General features: G+C 39.3%; 1 protein-coding gene across 5 annotated transcripts in view; it reads right to left on the reverse strand.

Moving 5' to 3' along the window:
• haus6 (HAUS augmin-like complex, subunit 6) overlaps positions 1-16790 on the reverse strand; it is a 42503-nt gene that overhangs the window by 25006 nt on the left and 707 nt on the right. For 3 of the 5 annotated variants that reach the window (XM_055632377.1, XM_055632379.1, XM_055632381.1), the window contains exons 2-9: positions 13834-13929; positions 8956-9034; positions 7420-7552; positions 6201-6345; positions 3982-4047; positions 3014-3059; positions 1881-2054; positions 286-470 (exon numbers count right to left, since the gene is read on the reverse strand). In XM_055632377.1, the coding sequence (XP_055488352.1) occupies positions 286-470; positions 1881-2054; positions 3014-3059; positions 3982-4047; positions 6201-6345; positions 7420-7552; positions 8956-9034; positions 13834-13929 (924 nt within the window). Of the gene's footprint in view, positions 1-285; positions 471-1880; positions 2055-3013; positions 3060-3981; positions 4048-5989; positions 6119-6200; positions 6346-7419; positions 7553-8955; positions 9035-13833; positions 13930-15873; positions 15983-16790 lie in introns of those variants that run through there. The other 2 variants (XM_055632380.1, XM_055632382.1) reach the window with 2 other exon arrangements.

Here is a 16790-nt window from a genome sequence, read left to right on the forward strand (position 1 = left end):
ACACTGACTGCGTGGCAATCGACAATTAACTAGAATTTCCTCCACAAGCGGAGAATACCTTTCAACTCATGGCTAAATAGAGCTGCCGGCACTCGTGACCAACGTTCCCTCTAATTTTTAGTAGTTCGTGTTCGCAGAAATCTTGTATTGTGCAATTTATGCTGTTACAAATGTGTGTGTGCGCACTGAATTAGTTCCCTATGAACAAATACTGTACAAACCTAAATTTCAAGGTAGCACTTGCCTCCTCCAACACAAATGGCAATAGTTAAACCATGCATTTACCTTTTTTCTTTCATTTCAATTAGTTCAGTTTTCAATGATTTTGCAAGCTTTTCCAACGAAAGATTTTGTTCCAATTCTGCTGAACCTGCTTCATTGCGCTGGTCATTAAGAAGTCTGAGAGACCAATAGCACAGCTGGATTATCGCTACAAGATTCAGTTCACCAGCTTTGTACAGGTCATCAATCTGTGAACAGAATCACAGGTTAAGAGCAATAGTGTTTATTCAAACTGAAATTTTAATTATTGATAGTCATAGTGATACAGTATGGAAACAGGCCCTTCGGCCCACACCTGCCAACATATTCCAGCTACGTGTGTGTGTGTGTGTGTGTGTGTGTGTGTGTGTGTGTGTGTGTGTGTGTGTGTGTGTGTGTGTGTGTGCGTGTTATACACATACAAATATATATATATATATATTTATAGTTATATATTCATATATAAATATACACCGTTTAGTTTTCTCATTTATAACATTGTTTACAGAGTACTATGTTTACATATTCTGTTGTGCTGCTGCAACTAAGGATTTCATTATTTAACTGGGACGTGAGGGAATAAAACAATCTTGACTTACATTGCTAATGTGTGGGATAGAACTAGTGTACGGGTGATTGGTGGTTGGCGTGGACTCGGTGGACCGAAGGGCCTGTTTCCACACTGTATAAATTAAACTAAAAACATTAAAACCAGAGGGAGTCTAAAGAAGGGTCTCTACCCTAAACGTTACCCAATTTCCTCCATCCAGAGATGCTGGTTGCTCCATGCAGTTCCCCCGCACAATTAAAGCCTGGAATAGTCTTCACCCTACCATAGTTACCCAACCAGACGCAACTAAATTTAAGGTAGCTCTTTTTTCCCCCAAGAACCCTTTTTTTGCTTAAGTCCAAGTCGAGAGTCAAGAGAGTTTTGTCATGTGTCCCAGATAGGACACTGAAATTCTTGTTTGCTGCAGCACAACAGAATATGTAAACATAATATAGAACAGGAGATAAAAGTTCAGTGGATCTATATACCATAGACCATACATATACACACAATAAATAAACAAATAAAGTGCAATAGGCTGTTATTGTTCAGAGTTTGGAGTTTGGTTGTGGACCCCCCACCACCTCCAGCTTAAATTCCATTTGGAATATTTTTGGAGGACCTGGAAACCAAGAAGCAAGAGTTACTCCAGGGAGTTACTCCAACTCCAGGGAGTGATTCTGCGTTTATCCAGCAATGGCGGGCCCCCCTCTCTATCTCCACCCACCATATTGTGTCCGGGCCGCCAGGTCTCCGCTCTCCGGCCGCTCCTCATCCACTGGCACGGCCGGCCGCCTTGCACATGTGCACTGCCACAGCCAATACATCGGGATATGGGCTATTGCAGGCATTTGGGACAAATGTAAATGGGGCATCTTGGTCGGCGTGAGCAGGTTCGGCGAAAGTGCCTTTTTCCTTGCTGTATCACTCTAGGGCACTATCGCCGACGTGAAATTTCCTTTCTAGCGAATGTGAAGCACTTGAGTTTAGATTTTTTTTTTTGTCCATTTACCAAGAGTGCAGCAAAAAGAACTTTAGGCAGAATTGATTATTAGAAAGAAAAACCCACCTGAGCACCTTCATTTTCAATCTTATTTAATAGTGATCTTGAGACTTTTAAGGCTACATCTGTTCCATCAAGTATGTCCAGGTCTACACGTCCCTCCATTATGGAATCAATAATTTCTCTTTCTTTTTCCAACTCCATAATTGCATCCATTACTGTGTTCCACATCTGGCGTAGCTGAATGAAAGGTGTATGTAGTGTGAATAAATTAGTTTCAGGTGTGCACGATATCCGTATTTCTTAATCATTCCTAGTTTCTCTCATTGCAGATTGAACAACCAATATTCTCTGACTTAGTTACTACAATTATAGACTAGGTCATTTCTTACAATCAGTTTTCAGAACGATACAGTGACAGAAATATTGATTAACTAAACTTAATGTAGTTTAAAAGATTCCTTAGATTTTACATTAGCAAAAGAAACGTGCCTTCAAAACTGGATAAAAGTTTGATATACACCAAACAAAGCCAGTGAGCAAATCAAATATTTTTAAGAGTGTAAACATGTAGTAAATAAGGCACAATAACCTTTTAAATGATGGGGATATAAAATACTTCAACCACTAGAATCTGGAGCAAATTGCTGGAGAAACTACAAGATCCCAATGTGAAACATTGATAATTATTTTCCTCTTAGACGCAACTCGACCCGCTGAGTTCCTTCAGCAGTTAGTTAGTATGTCCTCCCCCAATTGTAGTATGGCTTTGGTACTTCCAGGAAAACTCAGATCATTGTTTACTGTTTTGCTCTGCTGCAAGTTCTCAAAAAAAAAAACTTCAGATACGGTAGGAAAAGGCCTGCTTACCAGAATCCCCAAACAAGCAATAAAGTTAATAGCAACAAACAAAAATCACCAGTTTCATAAAATGAATTCCAATGTAAAAAGGGGATAATAACTGAAGGGGCGGGTACAAGCCAAAACACTCAATTTTAGTTGCAAATTTGTTTATAAAACAAAAATCATTGCTTCCTCTGAAAAATGTATTATTTTATATTACTACCTTTACAAAACAAACAATTAAGCCCAGATATATAATGAAATATGACATAAAACCAAACGTCTAGTTTGCTAAAAGTAAGAAACCTTTAGCTGTCGCTTTTTGAAAACTAAAGAAAATTAAATTTTATACAAACCTCTTTCATTTCTGGATAATGTTCTTTTGCGAAGCCATTAGCAGATCTAGCAAAAAAGTTTTAAATATTTTATTTTAGGTTTTCTATAAATGGATTTATTCACTACATATCTCTTCATGGAACACATACAAAACAAGATATTTAGGATGATTACAGAAATTAAATTTCACGGAAAATATATAAATTTCACATCAGGCCAGCTATTATCAAGGGCGCCGGAGGTTGAACATGCCACCGAGAATAAAAGGACTGAATTAAATATTCTGTAACTTTTTCGCCATCATATATGCGGTGACTCTTTGTGTACCTTGGGTATGCAAAACAAAGAATCTCAGTCTTAAACTTCTGGAACAGCATACCACATTAGACCTCAGCAAAAACCTTTCTAAAAATTCTATATAAACCACATCTATCATCGTCATTTTTCTAAGTTATTTTCTTTAAAAACTTGAGACATATTTCTCCTGCCCACAATACATGTCATCCTCCAACCATGAACTGGCATCCTGTTTGATCACTGCCTCACAAGAAATGAGCACGGGCTTTAGGGCAAGATTAACTAAACAACATTATCATCTCCAAGTTGAATTTCACAACAAAGTAATCTCGAAAAACAATATACAAGAAGTCTGAAGAAGGGGTTCGACTCAAAACGTTGCCCATTTCCTTCGCTGCATAGATGCTGCCTCACCTGCTGAGTTTCTCCAGCATTTTTGTCTACCTTCGATTTTCCAGCATCTGCAGTTCCTTCTTAAACATACAAGAAATCATTTCAAGTTATCCTCAACTGCAATCTTTCAAAGTATCATGCTTGAGAAATTACTTTTACTGAGCTCAAACAACCTACTGTGGCACTTCACTTTAGGTCTATTTCGTCACAGACTATTATTGTCACGTTAAAATTAATCAAAAGCCAAAGCTCATAATCCATTATGAATCCACAAAATAAAACACTAAATGAATCTTACTTTTCCATTGCATCTTTCATTTCTTTATGTTGTTTCCTCAAGGCTTGATTTTCATTAACAAGTAATCTAGACGCAAATATAAATTAAAGTTCATTTGTTATAAAAGGTCATTTATCACAATTAATCAAGTAATGCCAATTTCATGTCCTGAAAGAGGAAAAAAAAAACAAGGGTGGTTAATCTGTAGAGGCAGTCAGTGGGTATATTTCAGGTAGATATAGATTCTTGATTAGGACGGGTGTCAGAGGTTATGGGGAGAAGGCAGGAGAATGGGGTTAGGAGGGAAAGGATAAATCAGCCATGATTGAATGGCGGAGTAGACTCGATGGGCCAAATGGCCTAATTCTGCCACTATCACTTATAATCTTATGCATATCTTTAAATCACCAATAGTAACATTTTACCAAAGTATAAATAGAAGTACAACCCTGAAAAAGATAGCGAGAGCTTAGTCAAAATAATTATTATTTGAAAAGATTCCCACGGAAGAGGTGGTGATCAGAAAATAGGAATAATATTCAGGAGGCTACTAATGGGAGGAGTGATTAACATAGGAGATGGAGAATAAAAATATGCAGCTTTTTTCTAAAAAAAACAAATCCTTTTGCATCATTGGGCAATCTTCAACGTCACTGCATATTTCACCATTCCTTATTTTCTCAAAACTTATACTTCTACTTATTTTGAATATTGATGTCCCTAGCAACGCTGATGCCCAATTTTGACTGAACTAAGGGTGCAGTTAAGATACAATCACCTTGAATGGCATGGAGACATGCCCGAGGCCACGAAAGCCCCATATATTAAAACATCCTAATTTTAATAAAATTCTCCAAGATTATGCTCTTGGGTCTAGTTGTCAAATGTCTTCACCGGGAAATAATTTGAGATTATCCATCTCTAAACTCTCCAGTAGGTAACAGACAAACCGTTAGATACCCCTCTTTTAGCATACACTTTATTTTATTAAACTGATGATAGTTTTCTTGCCGATTAGAAATTAGCTCCCACCCACCAATGGCCTGAAACTCTAAATGGCTTCACTCTAATGGTTTTCTGTAGGAAACAAAATGACAGCAGGTGGCATTTTGGCACCAATGCCCATAATGCTATTAGTTTTAAAGTAATTAGGGAAAAGGATTGGACTGGTCCACAAGTGAAGTTTCTATATTGGGGCAAGTTTCTATGTCGGAGGCATTTAACTTGGATGTTGATTTAGAGAGCAGTTTGAACACAAGGGGGCGGCTGGCAAGTGAGAGGTTGAGGCAGCAAGACTACAGGTCTAGCATGTGCCCGTTAGAGTGACGGTCATAGGCTGGCAAGTTTAGGGAACCCATGTTCACAAGAGATGTTAAGGTTCTTGTCATGTAAAAGGAGGAAAAATACATCAGGTTTAAGCAGTTGGGTCAAACCACACTCTCCGCGAGGACAAGGAGTGTCGGAGTACACTGAAAGCAGCAATCAGGAAGGCAAAATAACAGCTTTGGTCAGCATGGACAACGTAGGCCAAAGGGTCAGTTTCTGTGTAGAAAAGAACTGCAGATGCGGTTCAAATCGAAGAGACACAAAATGCTGGAGTAACTCAGGGCAGCATCTCTGGAGAAGGAACGGGTGATGTTTTGGGTCAAGACCCTTCTTCAGACTGATGTCAGGTGAGTGGGAGGTACACAGATAAGGAAGTCTAAGGTGTGAAAACAGAACCAAGGGAATGGCGATCATGGATAGACATAGAATAAATAGATCATTGTTAGTCGGGAGAAGGTCAGTTTCTGTGCTGACTAGTCTTTCAAGCAACTATTCCATTTACAATCCTACCCCAAGATCAATGCACTGGGGTGTTTCAAATAATCAGGTATACAGCTTCTAATTATTTAATGAAAGGCTTGATGGGATGTGAAACAGTGTAGCTTTTCTTTACAAATAAATCTATTGAACGTAAACTAAGCAAAAAAACAAATTGTGACGTTGGCGTCAATCATCATTATACCCTTTCTACCACTGCACCTACCATCCTGCTCGCTGCCATCCAAAGAATACCAATGGACTGGGCTGTAGTCAATGTGTTTTATCCCGCTTCATACAGTGGCAAGTTAGTTTGTTGCAACACATCTGTCTTGAATAGTTCCGGGATAGTAACCTGATGCAAACCATAGCTTTATGAAAATATAAAACAATAGACGATACAAAAAACCCACCCACAAAAACTGAAATATACTCACAACTCCCTTCTTTTATATTCTTGAACAACGAAAGCTTCTTTTTGAATCCCTTCTGAAAACTGGTTTCGCTCAATACAACACTTCACAGCTGCCAAATGTAGATCTTGTGATTTTCCTACCACTGTCTTGTGGCACGAGTCACTCTCTTTTTAAAAACAGGTGTAAAAAGATAGAACATAGAAGTAAATATACTGACTAATTCACAGAGTGAAATTTTGCCTCCTAACCTGAAAGAAGCCAAAACAATCTCATGGACGCACTCCATCCCAAACATGAACTTTCAAAACAGAATATCTAATGTAGATCCTTTAAATTGGAAACCCCAACTTGGCAACCCCTACAATTTTAATATCAAGATGAAAAAATTCTCACAAATTAGAACATTTTGGTATGGGTGTAACTTGCATCCATTTATATTTAAGGAATGCAACTTTAGGAATACACCCATACTCACGTTCCCCTTTTCGACAAAATCTCCTGTTCCTGCTTTGGATAAAAATCACTTTTAACTTCGAAAGGGAAAGAAATGTGACCATGTTCTTTACATAGTAGTCAAAAGCAGAATGAAATCTTAAAATATCCTGCCTGAACTAAGATTTACTATTGCTGGTGAATAGGATCTAACAGTATCTGTACCCAATTTTTATCTGCACAACAGTAGATTCCAAGTATTTGAGTACAAAAACAGACTTTCAAGTAAAAGGTAGAATGCCATTGGCAACATACTTTCACAAACCTAGCTAAAATTAGGTTAATCAACTATGCTGCTCTGAAGCATTTGATATAGAACTGACCAACACAAAGCAGAAACCAAAATAAATACCTAAATTACAATTGTGAAAAATATTAGACTAAAAAATTGCTTTTGGCAAAGCCTCCTGAATACTCCGACACCACGAACATAGAATCTGGTCAGTGACTTTCACGATTCGTTATCAATGAATGTCATGCAATCAAGCAGATTGCAGACATTATCTACGAAGTGAAGAACACGTTCTTCCAAATCAACTGTTAATATTGCCAACAGGTATGTTATCAAACTAAACGCACAAAACTTTTTTCCCAAAAAAAATTCTGTTGAGATTTAGCATATCAGTTAGTCATTTGCAAATAACTATTTTAGAGTCAGAGAATTGAAAGATCAATAATTGTATTATTTATGCATTGAAAGGTACATGCTAAAAGTTATTTTGGGCTAAACTTAAAATAATTCACTTACTTTCAATTTGTTTTTTTAACTTCTGTGTGAGCACATATATTGCATAAGCATACATCAGATTGCTAAATTTAGGGCCTCCTGGAGAAAGAAATAAAGAAGCCACCACTTGAGGAAAACCATTTCCAACATCATCCTTCAGGGGTGAAAGAAAACAAAGATTTAAATTAAAGGCATATTCATTCATTGGAATAGAATATTCTATGACCACGCAGTTGAATTTTATGCTGCTACCTTCTTATAAAATATAATCATGGATGCAATTTCAAACAACAGAAAGTTATCATGGTTTTCTTACGTTATTACCCAACCCCGACTGGCAAATTTTATTGGCCTTTACCGACCACTTCTCCCCACCTCTACCAAAGGTGGTTATAATATGCCAATAAAGCAATGAGACAACAACAGGTATATTTGTCTGCAGCAAAGGTAGTTAGAATGGTATTCCAACCAGTCAAAAGATAAACATTAGTTCCGTTAAAGTCTCTTGTTCCACAACAATATTGGACAATTAGAAAAATTGTGCTTTCCCCCAAGTTTTACACTGCAGGATACTACCTTACATGCCATTGCCTCTCTTCCAAACATTCCTTTAAAATAACAAGGAATCTCTGATCACTTAGATACAGTTGATTGAACTTTTGCCATCATCCCTTCTACTTTTCCAGAAGGAATCACAGGGCTCACCTTCTACCACTGAACTATTTACTTAGAAGAACTTGCCTTAGCATATCCATAATGATGCTAGCAAACACAGGTAATAACCACCATCGTATCCAAAAATTCAAGTTAGCTTTTAAGGACTGCCGAAAAGAAATATAGATACACAGGACAAAAATCTATCTGGACTTGGCCGAAGCAGCTGAATGTATAGTTGAAACCAACAAAAACAGTGATGGTGGCCAATATGTGCTGGGGAAGAGGTAGGAAATGGACAGAGTTTTGGATAAGAGTAGAAGGAGTATCAGCAGCAAAAGGGCTGAGACATGGTGAGGGTGCAGTCAGACCACAACATGTTAGGGAGAAACTCATGATTAAAGTCATAAGCAACTTTGTTTGTTTCAGAGAATTGCCAGAGTAAAGGACAGAGCTACGACAAGAGTTAATGTCTCTCAACATTAAGCTGCAAAAACTTTGGACGAGCAAAAAAACTGTGCATAAAGATACTTAAATCATTTCCACTGGGTTCTATCAACAATTACAATGTTTCTAGCATCTTAATGTCCAACGGTGACACTTAATTGGATTAAATTGCATAAACGACTCAATGATGTGTAGGAAAGAACTGTAGATGCTGGTTTAAATCGAAGGTAGACACAAAATGCTAGAATACCTCAGTGGGACAGGCAGCATCTCTGGAGAGAAGGAACGGGTGACATTTCGGGTAGTCTCTTCTTCCGACTGATGTCACTCCCAACAACAGTCTGAAGAAGGGTCTCGACCTGAAACGTCAGGCTCATTCCCCTTACATCAGTCTGAAGAAGGATCTTGAACCGAAATGTCACTCCAAACACATGTTTTTTTTGTTTAATTACTTACAGCAATTTTCTTCATCCATTCACAACAGGCTCTTCTGAAGGACGCAGCACCTTTCTTATCATAAATGGGCCAACAATCTCTTTAGGAAAAAAAAATGAATGGAACAGTTGTTAACTTTGCAATTAAATACAAAATCAGAATTTTAAACAACAGCAATCATAGAAAATAACAAGCAGCTCTGCCAATATCTAGGGAGTGAGACATTTTCAAATAACTTTAAAATATTAGAACATCAAACTGATTTTAATCAATTGTAAAGGGCAGGAAGAGAATGAATTATATAAGATCATCAGCCCAAAACAAATTGCATCTCCCACCACAAACAGCCGAGTGCAAGGCATTTATCATTTTGTTGAACACCTTCACTAAGTCTGCCTTGGCCTACGTGATCTCCCAATCCTAGTTGCAACGCAATGCCAAATCCTGCTTACAAATTGGAAACAAGGTCTTTGGCCCAACTCATCCACGCCAACCAAGATGCCTTCCTCAGCTTGTCTGCATTTGGCACATACAATTCTGAATCTTTCCTATACAAACCTGTCCAAAAGTCTTTCAAACCTTGCAATTCTACTGCTTCTCATACTTCCTCTGGCAGCACATTCCATATACCCATCAACCTGTGATAAACTTGCCACCAAGTCCTCTTAAAATCTTTTCTTCTCATCTTAAACCTATGCCCTCTAGTTTTAGACTACCGTGGGGGATAAAAACTATGAAAAGTCACCGTATCTATGCCTATAATGATTTATAAATCCCTACAAAAGTCACCTTTTGGCCTCATTCTGGCACATCAGCAGTAGGTCAGCCCACAAATTATCTGATTTTATTGAAATCACAGAATTCTAAGTAAATGAATTCACAACAGCATGCAAATAAAGCTGCCACCAAAACTTGGTCTCAACAACATACAAATGCAGCCCCAAAGAGGTAGACTTGGGCAATAATAGTAAAACGGTTCATATTTATACTCATTATCCAAAACAAGCAACAGCATTTTGTGTGTGGACCAACAGAAATATATCAAGTCATTATGCTCACATCTAAATAGTGTATAGGAAAGTACTTTGATCACACATCAACTGCTGCTCAAAGCACAGGTCAGTTTGCAGCTCACATTTATATTGGTACTGTGTATCCTATAGTAGCATATATAGTATGAAGGAAAGTAGTTTCATTACACAGCAACTGCTGCTCAGGGCACTGGTTGGTTGGGAGCTCACATATTTATATTAGTACGGTGTACATATCCTGATTAGCTCGAGCCAAAACATTTCTGGCAGTTCAGTAAAAATCAAAATAGAACTTCAGTATGAATATTATGGGTATTACCGAGTACTATGTTTATATATCTATTGTGTTGCTGCAAGTAAGAATTTTGTTGTTCACTTTTGGGGCATATGACAGTGGACATCCGGGTTCGAACTTGACTACGGGTGCTGCCTGTACATTTTTCCTGTGACACGACTAGGTTTTCTCCGAGATCTTCAGTTTCCTCCCATATGCCAAAGACGTACAGATAAGTAGGTTAATTGGCTTGGTGTATGGGTAAATTGTCCCTGGTATGCGTAGGATGGTGTTAATGTGCAGGGATTGCTGGTCGGTGCAGACTCAGTGGCCCATTTCCATGCTGTATCTCTAAAATAAAATAAACTAAATAATTCAATAAAATAGTTTTGACTTGAAATATTTGCAATCTTGAAAATACTCAATTGTAAATTTTGTGAATAACTGATTTGCTCAAGCAAAATTTAGAAATTCTAACAAAGTAGATGTCTGCTTCACCTGCATGTAAATTAACATTTCAAAATATCCCATGCATAACACCCGAGATTTAGTGCTCAGGAACTCAGTAAACCAGGCATTATCTGTAGAGGTGGACAGGTGACATTTCAGGACAGAACCCTTCTTCAGAGATGACCAGTCTGAAGAAGGGTGCCAATTTGAAACACAAATGCAGCCTGGCCTACCAAGTTCCTCTAACAGTTTATTTTCCTCAAGATTCCAGCATGTGCAGTCCCTTGTAACTTGACCTCAGATCTATAATCTGAATTAATCTATAATCAAATACTGCTACATTTCAAGGAATGTAGACTGAAAATCTATGTTTACCCAATTATTCCGATCTTTATTTTAAACCATATTAAAACAAATCACAAATGTAACAACTTTACTACAACCAGACTCCATACTGCAAACTAGTGCCGTCCACAGTGTTTGAGACAAAGACCCGTCATTTATTTATTTCCCTCTGTACTCCACAATTACGGCGCCCACCTTTTCAGGGCACTGTAATGTTTGGGACATGGCTCCATATATGTTTGTAAATGCTCAGGTGTGTTTAATTGTCTCCTTAATGCAGGTATAAGAGAGCTCTCAGCACCTAGTCTTTCCATCAGCTTTGGAAACTTTTATTGCTGTTTATCAACATGAGGACAAAGTTGTGCCAATGAAAGTCAAAGAAGCCATTATGAGACTGAGAAACAAGAATAAAACTGTTAGAGATATCAGCCAAACCTTAGGGGTACCAAAATCAACTGTGTGGAAAATCATGAAGAGGAAAGAGTGCACTGGTGAGCTTATTAACAGCAAAGGAACTGGCAGGCCAAGGAAGACCTCCACAGCTGAAGACAGAAAAATTATCTCTATACTAAAGACAAATCCCTAAACACCTGTCCGACAAATCAAACACACTTCAGAAGTCAGGTGTGGATTTGTCAATGACCACTGTCCGCAGAAAACTTCATGAACATAAATACAGAGGCTACACTGCAAGATGCAAACCACTGGTTAGCCGCAAAGATAGGATGGCCAGGTTAGTTTGCCAAGAAGTACTTAAAAAAGCAACCACAGTTCTGTAAAAACGTCTTTTGGACAGATGATACAAAGATTAACATATCAGAGTGATGGCAAGAGCAACGTATAGAGAGAAGGAACTGCCCAAGATCCAAACCACACCGCATCATCTGTGAAACACAGTGGTGGGAGTGTTATGGCCAAGGCATGTATGGCTGCTGATGGCACTAGCTGACTTATCTCCTTTGATGATACAACCGATGATGGTAGTAGCATAATGAATTCTGAAGTGTATAGACACATTTTATCTGCTCAAGTTCAAATGAATGTCTCAAAACTCATTGGCCAGCGGTTCATTACACAGCAAGACAATGATCCCAAACATACTGCTAAAGCAGCAAAGGAGTTTTTCAAAGTTAACAAATGGTTAATTCTTGAGTGGCCAAATCAATCACCCGATCGGAACTCAATTGAGCATGTCTTTTACATGCTGAACCAAAAACTGAAGGGGGCTGGGGATGTCCATGAATTGCAGACTTGATGCAAAGGATATGCAACAAAATACTAAACATGATGCTTTCATTTACATGACATTGCTGTGTCCCAAACATTATGGTGCCCTGAAAATGGGGGGGGGGGGGGGGGGGGGGGGGGGGGGGGGGGGGGGGGGGTACACACAGTAGTTATAAACACTTTTTTTAATGGAGAAACCAAAATGTATGAACATGGCCTTTATTAAAATTTGACAATGTGCATTTTAACCACATGTGATTTTTTTTCCTATTACAAATCTCAAGTTGTGGCGCACAAAGGGAAATAAATAAATGACGGGTCTTTGTCCCAAATATTATGGAGAGCACTGCAGATACAATGCAACTAGGAAACACTATTTACATTACGCAGGCTGACTGCATAAAAACTGTCTTGCGAAAATGTCTTGGGGGGGGAAAAAAATGTTACATCCTTGCAGTAATCAGACACCATTGTCTGCCATGAACACAGTCCGTCAGTTTCACCGAAGGTGGTCATTGAAATTCACACAAGCAATTGCTTCTATTGACATTTGTTTAATGTTACTCGATTAAACAAGGTAACAGACAATAAACCCTCATTGTAACCGACCTCGAGGGATGGTGGGCTGAAATAGTGTTCATTATTGCTAATTATTGCCTATTGTCCTCTACAAGTACAGCATTGCAGTAGAATTTACTAAATCCCACGACATACGGTAAAGGGCCTGTCCCACTTAGAAACATAGAAATTAGGTACAGGAGTAGGTCATTCAGCCCTTCGAACCTGCACCGCCATTCAATATGATCATGGCTGATCATCCAACTCAGTATCCCGTACCTGCCTTCTCTCCATACCCTCTGATCCCCGTAGCCACAAGGGCCACTTAGGCATTATTTGCGCGACATAATTCAAGCGTCACGATGTGGCATCATTTACGCTTCGTGACGCGCGCGTGGTGACGTAGGCAGTGACGCGCGGCGCCCCAGGATTTTGGAATCACCAAATCTTCGCACGCCAACTACTGGACGCGCAAATGACGCCCAAGTGGGCCAGGCCCTTAAACAAACGACACTTAGCTGAGGAAGACACCTTATCAGATTCAATTTTAATTGTCATTGTCAGTGTACAGTACAGAGACAACGAAATGCATTTAGCATCTCCCTTGAAGAGCGACATAGCAAACGATTTGAATAAAAAAAATAATAAGTGTCCGGGGGTGGGGGGGGGGGGGGGGGGGGGATGGTGATGGGCAGTCACCGAGGTACGTATGTCTCGTTTATTCCAGAAGCCTCTTTTTACCTTCATTCTCACTAATCATAACCCGTGTGCAGATAAGGCCAATTAATGCACCTGACCTTGGAATTATTGAGCTCTTGCAGCTGGACCTTCTTGTGAGGTTGCTGGCGCAAAACTAACGTGGGCGTTAAGGCGTCACGGTATTATCATTGTCGAGCCCGCAACTCCCTTTTCCCTATAGACGCAATTACTTTAACAACTTGATTTTCCAATAACAAAGTTTCTTTGGAACAACTACTTACTTGGATCAGTGGATGTAAACTAAACTAATCTTACCTGAAGACAAAATTGGCACGTGTCTGGTCCAATTGCAAGAACAAATAGTACACAACAATTTGGAACGCTTCCACATTTGGTCTGTCAAACATATTCCTGTTGAAGAAATTACATTATCTTTATTATCAGCTGTACTGAAAGCTTAGCCACGAACAGCAACAGATTTTCAGAACTATATTCTGCCCAGTATCTATTCTACATAAATTTGACTTGATCGCATTTACAGTGCCCTCCACAATGTTTGGGACAAATATCCATCATTTGTTTATTTGCCTCTGTACTCCACAATTTGAGATTTGTAATAGACAAAAAAAAAAAATATGCGGATAAAGTGCAGTCAGATTTTATTAAAGGGTATTTTTTATACATTTTGGTTTCACCATGTAGAAATTACAGCAACGTTTATACATTTCAGGGCACCATAATGTTTGGGACACATGGATTCCACAGCTGATGACAGAAGAATTCTCTCTATAATAAAGAAATATCCCCAAACACCTGTCCGACAGATCAGAAATTGTGATTGTCAGGTGTGGATTTGTCAATGATCTCTGTCTGCAGAAGACTTCAGAAACAGAAATATGGAGGCTACACTGCACGATGCAAACCACTGGTTTGACACAAAAATAGGATGGCCAGGTTACAGTTTGAGCAAATAACAAGAGCAACCTATTAAGGAGAAAAGGAACTGCCCAAGATCCAAACCATTCCACCTCATCTGTGAAACACGGTGGTGGGGTGTTATGGCCTGGGCATGTATGTTGCTAAACGTACTCTCACTTATCTTCATTGATGATGTAACTGCTGATGGTAGTAGCATAATGAATTCTGAAAGGTATAGACACACCCATCCAATCTGCTCAAGTTCAAACAAATGCCTCAAAACTCATTGTTTAATTCCACGGCAAAACAATGATCCCAAACATACTGGTAAAGCAACAAAGGAGTTTTTCTAAGCTAAAAAATTGTCAATTCATGAGTGGCCAAGTCAACCACCTGATCTGAACCCAATTGAGCATGTCTTTTAGATGCTGAAGAGAAATGTTAAGGGGACTAGCCGGAAAAAACAAGCATAAGCTTGGCATAAAGATGGCTGCAATATAGGCCTGGCAGAGCATCACCAGAGAAGACACCCAGCAACTGGTGATGTCCATGAATCACAGACTTCAAACAGTCATTGCATGTAAAGGATATGCAACACAATACTAAACAGACCTACTTTCATTTACATGACATTGCTGTGTCCCAAACATTAAGGTGCCCTGAAATGGGGGGGGGGGGGGGGGGGGGGGGGGGGGGGGGGCAATGTATAAATACGACTGTAATTTCTACATAGTGAAACCAAAACGTATAAAAATACCCTTTAAGAAAATACCCTTTAAGGCAAATAAATAATGGGTCTTTGACCCAAACATTATGGAGGGCACTGTATGTACATTATATCAGATCTGTTGGGGATAGCATGCAAAACAAAGCCCAATAGACAATAGGTGCACGAGTAGGCCATTCGGCCCTTTGAGCCGGCACTGCCATTCACTGTGATCATGGCTGATATCCACAATCAGTACCTCTTTCCTGCCTTCTCCCCATATCCCTCGATTCCATTATCTTTAAGAGCTCTATCTAACTCTCTCTTGAATGTATCCAGAGAATTGGCCTCCACTGCCTTCTGAGGCAGAGAATTCCACAGATTCACAACACTCTGGGAGAAAACGTTTTTCCTCGTCTCCGTTTTAAATGGCTTACCCATTATTCTTAAAACTCTGGCCAGTTTCTGGACTTCTACTGTACCTCATTACACATAACAATAATGTACCTCATTACACATAATAAATCTAAACAGATAAAAATGGAAGACCCAAGACTCATTATTCAATTTCAATAAGAGCTAACAGAACCAAAATGAACATAACACAAGGGCCAACAATCCGCTGGAAGAACCCAACGGATCCGACTGCATCTGTGGTTTTGATGCAGGGTTTGAACCCAAAACATGCCCATTCTTTTCAACCCACAAATACTGCTCGACCCACGGAGTACCTTTGGTTAGTTATTTAATGCTTCAGTTTCCAGCATCTGCAGTTACTCGTGGCTGTACAAAACAAGGGGCCTGCTGGAGCGAGTAACATACCAACACTCTTGGATTGATCTTTAAACAGAGGAGAAATTAATAATTAATGAACTGCAGATGCTGGTTTACACTGAGGATAGACTCAAAATGCTGGATAACTCAGCAGCAGCATCTCTGGAGAGAAGGAATGGATTAGTTTTGGTTTTCAAGCCTAAAGGAGCTGACCCACTTGGACGACCTAATTGGCGAGTTTAAAAGAGTTTGAAAAAATAACATGTTGAATCTTCTTCGACTATGTAGAATACCTCCGACTATTTTGAAGACCAGCTTCGACTAACTTCGGGAAAAGTGGACACCCAATAGCGGAGAGTGAAAATGACCTCCTTCGACCTCCCTTTTGACTATGATGAAGACTACCTTCGATTACCTACGAATAACATGACGACCTACTACGACTAAACCTACGAGTAAAAAAAGTATCAATTTTTTCCCCCATGGCAACCATTTTTTATTCATGGGCATTTTTCAACATGTTGAAAAATATGCCGTGACCTAACTGAGGCCTCGTGTACCACTCTCGAGCATGAAGGAGAGTTACAAAGACCTCATACGACCATGCTGCGAGTATGAGTCGAGGGCAAAATCGCCAGAACTCACGGATTAGATCGCCCAAGTGGGACAGCCCCTGAAGGATTTCAACCCAAAACATCACCCAATCCTTCTCTCCAAAGAAGATGTCTGTCCCACCGAATTACTCCAGCATTGTGTCCACCTCTAGAGGGATTAGTCGCCATGTTCAGCTGGGAGAACTTTTATCACAACTCCGTCTTTGCACAAAGGACGCTTACAGCCGGCAGGAAGCGAGTGCGGTTTAATTGTAATCATG

This window comes from Leucoraja erinacea, chromosome 3, assembly GCF_028641065.1.
Source record: "Leucoraja erinacea ecotype New England chromosome 3, Leri_hhj_1, whole genome shotgun sequence".
NCBI lineage: Eukaryota > Metazoa > Chordata > Chondrichthyes > Rajiformes > Rajidae > Leucoraja > Leucoraja erinaceus.